We start from the raw sequence: 10,510 nt of genomic DNA, 5'->3' as shown, positions 1-10,510 counted from the left end.
CCCAGAAACTTAGAATACCGAAGATACATCACATAAATGTTATTTTATATGTTTTACATCTGAAGTAATTAAAATTATCTTCATAACTTCTGGTTTTGAGTTTTGGTCTCCCTTGCTTCAGTTATTTACATATAATTAGATAATATAGCACATTTAAATGATATTTTAAAGAACATGTGGAGCTAAAGCATGTCCCCTGAGTAGCAGAGCAGATGCTTAGCTGTGTGAATAGAGTGTGTGTGCTTTGTGTTAGCATCTCTGTGCACTTGATACTTGGATTGGCTTATTATTCCATCTTTCTTAAACTGTGAAGGTCTTACTTAGAAAGCAGTAATCCCAATTTTCTGACAGATAGCGTGAGTAACTCTTTTGGATATACTGAAAAGTGATAGTAAACTATGAACACAGTGTGCTCTTTTACTCATTCTCACACATCTAAGTGCACCTGCGCCTCTGTGCATCGCTGGGGCTTTTCTATCTTAGACTGCCCTTTAAACACGAGCTGCTTCTCCCTTGTTCACTTGCCCGTAGCCCTCAGAGACTTGCTTAGTCACTTAGTGTACTTTCCGTATAAGTTTCATCTGTAATGTAGCATGTGTCAGAATTGTCCTTAATTTTGAAGGCTGCAGATGATCCCATTGTATGTAAGCAGTGCTTGTTGTTTAGTCTTCTGTCTGTTGATGGAGTTGCTTCTGTCTGTCTCTGCTATACCAAGCTCTCAACCAAAATGGACCTCAGTTGACTTTAGAAGACTAAATAATAATTCTGCTGCGGAAAAGGTGCACAGGCATCTGCTTGAGGCCTGGCTTTCAAATTCTTTGATTATTTACCTAAAAGTAGAATTGCTGGCTCATTGCTGTGCTCAACATTTTGAGAACCCCGTGTACTGTTCTCTTTGCTGCGCTCTGATTTACTTCCTGCAGAGTAGAAGGGTTCCAATCTTTCCACATCATCATCAACACTTATTTTCTGCATTTTAGGTTTCTAATTTGATATTAAAATTGACATTAAAAAAAAAATCTTTGTTACTTAAAAAGAATGCCTTCAATCAACCCACCATTCATAACACAGAGGCAGGTGAATCTCTGAAATTTCAAGGCTGGTCTGGTCTGCATATAACAAGTTCAAGGCCAGCCAGGGCCACAAAATGAGACCCCAATATCAAAAAACAAGAAGGAAGTTGAGATGCTACTCAGCTTAGGATTTCAGTCTTCTGAGTAGTACAAAGTCAACTGAGGTCCATTGTGGCTGAGAGCTTGGTGTGCAGCCTGGGCTGGGTGAGGAAGGGCTGTGCAGGAGAAGGCCGTGCAGGTGCATGTGTGCCAAATCTTGCTTACTTAACTCACTTGAAATGATACCAAGTAAAATACTGATTTTCAGTTTTCATATGATGTAATGATTATGCCTAAGTAAACTTTCTTTTTTCTTTCAGAGTACGTCAGTTTATAGAAATGGTGAATGGTACAGACAGTGAAGTGCGGTGTTTGGGAGGCCGAAGTCCAAAATCTCAAGACAGTTATCCCGTCAGTCCTCGGCCCTTTAGTAGTCCAAGCATGAGTCCCAGTCATGGAATGAGTATCCACAGCTTAGCGCCAGGCAAAAGCAGTACTGCACATTTTTCTGGTGAGATGACATCTTTTAAATTTTTATTCTCCTTTATGTAATTTTGAATTAAAGTTTTTTTTTTTTCAAGATTTATTTATTATTATATCTAAGTACACTGTAGCTGTCTTCAGATGCACCAGAAGAGGGCGTCAGATCTCAGGGCATCAGATCTCATTATGGATGGTTGTGAGCCACCATGTGGTTGCTGGGATTTGAACTCAGGACCTGCAGAAGACAGTCGGTGCTCTTAACCACTGAGCCATCTCTCCAGCCCTAAACAGTTTTTTTTAATCTAAACGTTCTTGTACCTTTTTCCAGTTGTATGTGTACAGTGTCATGTTTCACACGACAGAACATGGACAGGACACTAATACCAAGAAGTCATGGGAAACTGAGACTGTTATTAGATGTCCCCAACTACATGTCATCATTCAGAATAAGTTGTCACTAACCATTGACAATAGTGAGAAAATAATGAGGGATTTAATAAAGTATGGCTTTAACTGGGCTCTGGCTATGATGTCCTGCCGATGGCCAAGCCCGGCTGGGCTCCTGTCTCTCCTGACTCAAGCTCATGTCCTCCCCTATCCCCTGTTCAGCTTGTTTACTACTCACTCTGGCCCCTGGAGTTCCCTGAATGACAGTTTCCTTTGCTGCCTCTCTTGCTGTCACTGCTTACGGATCTTTCTCTAATTCCCATTCTTCTCTTTTTGCATCTCTGTCTTTCCCAGCATGGACTCTTAGCTCTATATATTTAACTTTATTTTTGTTGTTTGATTTTTCATTCTTAATTCTTTTTTTTTTTTTTTTAAGTTTTATTTATTTTATTTATATGAGTACACTGTAGCTGTCTTCAGACACACCAGAAGAGGGCATCAGATCCCCATTTGCAGATGGCTGTGAGCCACCATGTGGTTGGTGGGAATTGAACTCAGAACCTCTGGCAGCACAGTCAGTGCTCTTAACCACTGAGTCATCTCTCCAGCCCCTCATTCTTTATTCTTGAATCAATGGATTAAGCAAGTAGTGTTTCCCCAAGTACTGATTTAGAGATGTTAAGAAGTACCAACAAGTTTGACAAAGTTTGACCTCTTAAGTACAATTTTAATCCTCACTTATTTTAAGCTATATGTAATACTCATTTAATGTAGTTACCTAAATATACACACAGTCTGCATATCCTGAACTGCATGAGTGGTTTGAATAGCCACATAAGGATGGTTTTATTTAGGTATATATTTCCACAACGAAAGTACTTACAGTTATTTTGGAAAAACACTACCCCAAATACTTGTCTATTATTCTTGCTACCGAAGCATTTTCTTTCAGAAGCTTTAATTTTATCAAGGAAATTAAAACTTAACAAATATAAACGCAAGAAGGTTTTAAATCAAAAGGCTCCTCAACACAGAAATCCTAACATAAAACTTTTAGTTCTTTTACAAAAATAGAACACTGCTCACAATTTTATTAAAACTTGGTTCCTTAAGAAAGAAATTAGTCACTCTCTTTAATAACCTCTCAGCCCACTGTTGTCTAAAACCTTCAGATGCATAGAGTACAGGTCTCAACTACTTTATCAAAGTCAAAAGGACTTTTAAATTTCACATATTATGCACCTACGGCATACAGCTTGCAATGCACAAATGTACCTAAAGCATAAACCCTACTTAACTTTACCTGTGGAACTGCGTGCTTTGCAGTACTTTATCCTGAGTTTAGTCATTAAATTCCAGGAAGCAATTTGAATATGGCCAGATAAGGCGGGATGTTAAAAGCTTGGGTTAGGATCTAAAACTGAAGACCCCTTTCATTGCATGCCTATCAGGACTACTAAAGAAAACACTCTTATTTATGGCCTCCACAGAAAATACCATAATTTCGGAAATTATTAATGGTGTTAAGATCTTGGCCAAAAGCTTTTCTAGCCCTTTTGAGTTCTTTATCCATTTAAGTCTACAGCTCTGGTAAGTTTCCTTGGGTCCTTTTAAATAAGAAGACAGACAGCGTGGACTTGGCCTTGTCCTGCAGGTGACATTGTCTTGTGGGTGATTCTCAGTGATGAGCTCTGACAAGATTGTCAGTTATATCCACTGATTGGGTGTAAGGACTCTGCTCCTCCCCAGAGCCTCACGCATACACTGTCACTGTTTAGGAAAAAAATCTTTCTTTTCCTTCTGTCTACTTTCCGTTGTTCCAGTTTCTTTGTTTTCCGTTTATCTGCCAGCCTCCTAGCTCAAGAGCCTGCCAGGTCTGTAATTAACTCTGTAAAGCAGATCAGGTAGTTTACTCCCATCAGTGCCTCCGCTGTTCTTTCCTGCAGTCAGGCTGCACTGCTTTACCTCAGGCTTTTTGAGTCACTGTCCCGTATGTTGAAGACAAGACTTGCATGTCTATGTCCTCAGTGACAAGATGACATCACTCTTGAATATCATACAGTTGGTATATTCATAGATAAAATGTTATGATTATAACATGCCACATAATGACATCTGTCAGTGACAAACTATATAAAGTAGCCTCATGCATCTTGATGGAGCAGAAAAACATCACAAAATCACATGGTATTTTTTATTGTAATATTTTCTATGTCAAAGTATGTAAGTATATGCCATTGCACTCTGATTTCTTTCTTTAGAGAAAAAAATACATATTTTCATTTTAATATATGGGTATTTTGCCTGCGTGTATGTATGCTTGTATTCCACATGTGTGCATGGCTAGGAGAGTGTTGGATCTCCTGGAACTGGAGTTAGATGGTTGTGAGGTGCCATGTGGGTGGTGGAAATTGAGCCCAGATCCTCTGCAAGAGCAGCTAGAGATCTTAACTGCTGAGCCATCTCTCCAGTCCCATATTATGATTTCTTATAGAATGTTGTATAGTATAGTAACATGCTGTCCAGGCTTATAGCCTAGGAGGCTGAGGCTAGCCCACATTGCCTAGATAAGCTTGACCATCTAGGCATTGGTAAGAGTATTTGACGATGTAGATGTTAGCATGTCGATGAAATTATTAACCCAGTTCTCATAATTGTCCTTGGGATAAACACTGAAGTGCTCTCATAACAGTGGTTGTTCACATTAACTGATATCTGTAATTAAACTCGAGGAAGTAATATTTTACAATGAAGTTTTAATACATTATCAAGCTTTAAAAAAACATTTAAATACTTCATTGGCTTTCCTACATTCTAAAATTGTTAAATATAAATCAAAATATAAAAGTATTATTTACAACCTAATCAAATTGCTGTTTATTTCTATGTTGTAACTTTCTTTTCTGTTTTCTTCTCAGGTTTTGAAAGTTGTAGCAATGGTGTAATATCAAATAAAGCACACCAATCATATTGCCATAGTAAACACCAGTTATCCAGCTTGAATGTACCGGAGCTAAACAATATCAATGTATCAAGGTCACAGCAAGTTAATAACTTCACCAGGTAATAGAGTGACTTGATTTCTGGATCCCTAGGGATGGCCAGGGCATTGATGCCATCTTTACTGATAATGTCTGAAGAATATCCCTAGTCCACACTGCGCTCTGCAGCTCTGGGCTCCCATCAAGAAAAAGGATGGGGACTCTGTTTCCTATAGGAGAACAGTAGGAAAAAGAATTGCTGTAGAGGGTGGGTACTCTTTCACAGTCAGTTGATCTCTTAGAATAAAAATAAAACAAATTCTGAATGGGAAACCCAAATGTTAATTAGAACTCTATAGTTGGTATTTTGATTGTTGACAGAGTTCTGCCTTTGTTCTGTGGTAAGTTTTCTGCCCTCTTGACAGAAAGTTGCTCAGTAGAACAATTATTACCTGCATTCTTGCTTAGCCACAGGGTTGATGATACAATATCCTCCTTTGCAGTAAAGAAGGAAAGACATTAAACTTAGCAAATACTTTTAAAACTGCTAACCAGTAAGAAGTATTTATACTTGAGTAATGACTTTGTTGCACCAGTATAGTGAAGTTGATAAAAATGGCATTTAACTCTTTAAACCATTTTACAGATGTATAGCTGAATATCGGAAAGTAAATGCTGTTTCTTAAGGTCACTAATTAGGTAGTCAGTTGCAGAGCTGAAAGTTCTTACCAGGATTTCTGACTTAGGAACTAGTGCTTCTCTCTCTCATTCTCTGAAGCGCTCTACCCACTCGCTGCTATTCTGCCCTTAAGACCCAGGTCCAGGTGTCACCTCGTGGAAATGTCAGTCTGTTTTGTAGTCCTGAGTCCTTTGCCTCATCCTGCCTGGTCTTTCTTTACCTTACAGATTTGTTGCACAGGAAGGGGAGGGGGGTAGAGGTGGGGAGGTGTTAGGTGTTGTGCACATGTGTACAGCCTTATTCAGCTGACAGTGAGTAAGCTATCTGTACTGGGCTTTGGGTTTTGTTTTGTTATGATGCAGCCTGAGCAAGCATGGGGCCTGTTCAAAAAACATTTGACTACTGTTTAAAACTAAAAGTGGTTGAGCTGGAAGTGGTGGTTCTTACCTGTGGTTTCAACTATTTAGGAGGTAGAGGCAGGGGGATTATAAATTCAAGGCCTGGGCAATATAGATCATGTAAAAATTAAAATGAAAGTGAAGATTTAATCGTCCTTTAGAGTCACTAGCCAGAAGACAGCCTGGACAGTAGCCATGCTGTCTAGATCTAAGAAGGTGGAAGCAGGTGAGACAGCGTACCTTGGGTTTCATTTGTTTTGTTTATTAGTTACTTTTGAAACAGCATAGTCTTAAATAGCAAGGACTGATAACAAAGCAAGGTTTCACTGATGTAGATATGGAACAGTCTAGAAGCTTATGGAAGCAGTGAGAGGGTTGTCTCAGAAAGACTCAGGCACAACAAAAAAGTACAGATCTAAGTTTGAAAAATAAGTATTATGCCAAAACATGACTTTTCCACAGTAATGTAAAGTGACAAGAATCATTACACTTTTGCATGTGCCTCTTGCTCCTTCATCTCCAGGAGTACAAATTTGTTAAAGATCAGTCCTGTGTGGTTTGATACATTTGAGATTTAACCTCATTTACCTCATTTGCAGATTGCTGTTGTCTTATGAAAATTAGTTTCTTATAGGCTACAAAGTTGTGTAGTGGTAACTTATCTTAAACTAATTTCTAAAATTAGGTTTGTTTTCTTCATTTTCAGTAATGATGTAGACATGGAAACAGATCACTACTCCAATGGAGTTGGAGAAACTTCATCCAATGGTTTCCTAAATGGTAGCTCTAAACATGACCACGAAATGGAAGATTGTGACACCGAAATGGGTCTGCAGTGATATTTCTTACATTTTAATAAAAAATGGTGGCTACAAGGTTATGTTTTTACCTGGACTGATTCACAGCTAAGCATAAACCAGATCTCCAGAAGAAACATCTCACAGAACACTTGGGAGCATGGGAGCTGGACCCAGCAGCCTTTGGGCTCCGAGGCAGGAGCCAGTCTTCCTGGCTCCGCTGTCCTTTGTACTTCACTGCCTCGGTGTGAAGGCTGGAGATAGAAAGTGCTTGTACACTGATTTCAGTGTAGTCAGTGAGTCCAAGTGGGTAGGAATTATGTTGTAACTTTCAACTAAGCTGATCTCTTAAATCCATTAAATGCAGATATATGGCATGTCTAGTGCAATCCGTGGGTGTGACTTCTCTTTCTTTAAAACAACACCTTAATGATGCATTCGAATGCCTCCCTTTTCTTATCAAACAATGAAAATGATTGAATCTTATAAATTATTTGTTATAATTCACTGCAACGTTAGATTTCTTCATATTTTGAGACCGAAAGGTAATCATTGAAGTTGTTTAAGGGATCTTCCCTGTTGATGGAAGAGCTCTGTATCTAGACATACTTATATACAGTGGGTAGAGGCAAGAGTTCTAGAGCCAGATTTACCTGGATTTGAAAACTGCAACTGCTACTTACTAGCTGCTTGACCTCAGACAGAACACTTAACTGCTCTGTGCCTCAGTTTTTTCATCTGTAAAATGGGTAAAATAAATCTTAGTCACTGAAGAGCAGGTGGATTCGTCTCTGAAAAGCTAATTAAATCAAGTACTTGTTAATGTTAGCTTTTTTTTTTATCGTTCTATGAATGCTGTCACAATAGTGATTTTTTATGAAATCTGTGTGTTGGTTACTAAGTATTAGTCAACATATATATTTCTAAAGGTAACATTTCCCTTAATAGTGTAGTTGGTCTTTTTCATTAGTAAGATAAAATATCATCTGTGTTTTCTTTTGGGGTCTAAACTTCCACAAACATTTTATTCTATTTCTGTTTGCTGTCTGTTGTCTGTTAAAGCCCGAGAGGGAATTACTGTGTGTCATCCCCCATGCTGTTTCATGTAGAGAGTGACACTTAACTTTGCAGACACTGGAAGGTTCTTTCGTCTCATAGCTGCACACCGAACGTTGGATTCTAGACTCTCTACAACGTTCTACATAAAACATGTTTGAATTTCTGTGTTTAGTAGCCAGGCATGGTGGTACATGCCTGTAACTCTAGCCCTTGTGAGGCCACTGCTAGCCTGACAAGACCTTGTCTTGAGAATTTTCATATCTATCTAGATCTAGATGAAATACTAAATAGTAGTTACTAAAGAGTATACGATATATTAAAAAGAAAACATGTAAGCTCACTTGTTTTTTACTGTTTTCTATGCACTAAGTAGTGAACTAGTGGTTGTTCTGCTTACAGAGGTTGACTGCAGTCAGTTAAGACGCCAGCTGTGTGGAGGAAGTCAGGCTGCCATAGAGAGAATGATTCACTTTGGCCGCGAGCTACAAGCCATGAGTGAGCAGCTGAGGAGAGAATGCGGCAAGAACACAGCAAATAAGAAAATGCTGAAGGTAAGGGTGCCGCCTGCTTTCTGGGGTAAGTCCCTGGGGGCTGGGAGGCTTATGTGGAGGTTTCGATCTGTTCCCACTTGCCAGCGCCGTTCCTGGCTCTGTGGTAAGAGAGAGACAGAGAACCTCAGTGCAGGGAACACAGCAGAGCAGGCTGACTGGGAGAGAGGACGGACTATATAGCCTTTGCAGGCAAGCATCCAGGACCTTCCACTGACTTCAGTTCTGCCTGGGGACCTAGTCTCTCACACATGAGCTTTTGAGGGACTATTTCATATTCAAACCATACCATGTGTTTCCCCTTGAGACTTATAAATGTGTCAGAGGTACTAGATATAGTTTTGTTAAACATTGAGCAAAATTGTAGAAACTTCTGAGAATATGTACCTGGGATTTCCCCTCAGAACTGTGCCCATTTGTGAGTCAGAACTCCTGATGGCATTAGGCAGCCATGATCTAGAACATTGGGTTCCACACACATACAGTCATAAGTGCCAACTGTACTGTATAGCAGCACCGTGTCCCCTGTGACTTACTGTGCAGTGGCAGTGTGCTGCTGAAACCACAAACCTGAGTAGTATTTTTTACTAAACATTCAGGGTTGCAGCAGATAACATTGGTTTTATGGAGATCAGTGAAGGATTAGATCATCTTTCATGTTTAGAATGGTTAAAATGCATTTTGAAGTCTTCTGGATATGTCTGTGGTGGACATATGATAAGAATAAAATTTCAATAAAAAGTTAACCACGGTTTTGTGTATTAGTTGAAGATGGGGTGCTTTGTTAAACTAGATTACATTTAATTCTATTGATTTTTGAGTGTTTAAAAGTTGAACTGTTACAGATAAAACACCACACACCAGAATCACAGAGACTCAGACTGTAGTCTGTCTCAGTGAATGTTGGCATCGCTAGAACAGCCGCTCTGATGCTCTGGGGCTTCACATTGTATTTTTACATTTTCACTATCAGATATATTTTTACGTATTCATCTACCACCATAAAAAAACAAAAAATTTATGAAAGAAGTAAAACTAGAAAAATAGCTTTATATCCTCTTTGATAATTCCTGTCTATTACCTGCAGTCATTCTCAAATCCTAATGATTCTGGTCCCTGATAGGGCAGAATATTGTAAGCAGGAACGCATGGAGGAAGACTCTTTGACCCCATGGCAGAGAAAAGCAATGAGAAAGAAAGAAACTGGGATCATCTATAGCCTTCAAAGACACGGTTCCAGGGACCTACTACTGCTGAGCTAGCCTGTGACAAACATTTCACATTCCAACACAGCACAGCCTAGAAAGCAAAGGGAACACTTAATGGCCTGTGGGACTAATAATTAGAGATGACATGAAATGGCAGATGACTGCTTGTATTTGTTCTAAACCTGAACTGAGAATTTAGTGATCAGTAACTTGTGATAGTACCCAGTACCTTACCCTTGGCAGAAAGCCAGCACTAGTAAATATTACGTGCACAGGAGCCTCAGTTAAAGGCGTTCTGTCTTACACTTTCAGTAGCCGCGGTTGGAAGAGAAGTGTAGTCACCATAGCACATCATCTGCTGTGTAACATGACAGTTGAGTTCCTAGTGGTAATCCTCGGCAATCAAGAGAGTTAAATTACTATTTTGTACTCGATATAAAAGAGCTGGTAGACACAGAGCGTCTCGTACCAGGAATGTAGCTGTCCACATCCGCCTTAGAGGATGTCCTCGTGGCCAGATTATGTCTTTGTAACTCTTTAGTGTTAAGTACATTCCAGTCTGCAGCACCAATACATATCCCTATGCAGCTATTCAGAAGTACCTGTTGAGCAGTGTTAGGAAAGAAGGTTAATGTGTGGGCCTTTGTTAAATTTCTAGGCATCTGAGCAGTACTTTGCAAGATGTTGAGGACTGCTTTAGGGCATTGGTTCTTAATATTTCTGATGTTTCAATCCTTTAAAATTGTTGATGGAGGACAATAGTTCAGCTCAGTGGTCAAATGCTTACCTGAGCTGGAGGAGGCTCCAGATTTTACACAAGCATGGACACACACACACACACACACACACACACACGGG

At 39.4% G+C, this 10,510-nt stretch overlaps 1 protein-coding gene across 1 annotated transcript in view; it reads left to right on the top strand.

The window, feature by feature from the left end:
* Positions 1–10,510, top strand: part of Ranbp9 (RAN binding protein 9) — a 74,557-nt gene that overhangs the window by 55,175 nt on the left and 8,872 nt on the right. Inside the window, exons 10-13 of the mRNA XM_021215456.2 lie at positions 1,433–1,623; positions 4,901–5,045; positions 6,747–6,868; positions 8,296–8,447. Coding sequence (XP_021071115.1) covers positions 1,433–1,623; positions 4,901–5,045; positions 6,747–6,868; positions 8,296–8,447 — 610 coding nt within the window. The remainder of the gene's footprint in view (positions 1–1,432; positions 1,624–4,900; positions 5,046–6,746; positions 6,869–8,295; positions 8,448–10,510) is intronic.

This window comes from Mus pahari, chromosome 16 (assembly GCF_900095145.1).
Source record: "Mus pahari chromosome 16, PAHARI_EIJ_v1.1, whole genome shotgun sequence".
In the NCBI taxonomy this organism is placed as follows: domain Eukaryota; kingdom Metazoa; phylum Chordata; class Mammalia; order Rodentia; family Muridae; genus Mus; species Mus pahari.
Note: the sequence above shows the minus strand (reverse complement) of the source record. Positions and strands in the feature narration are given on the sequence as shown.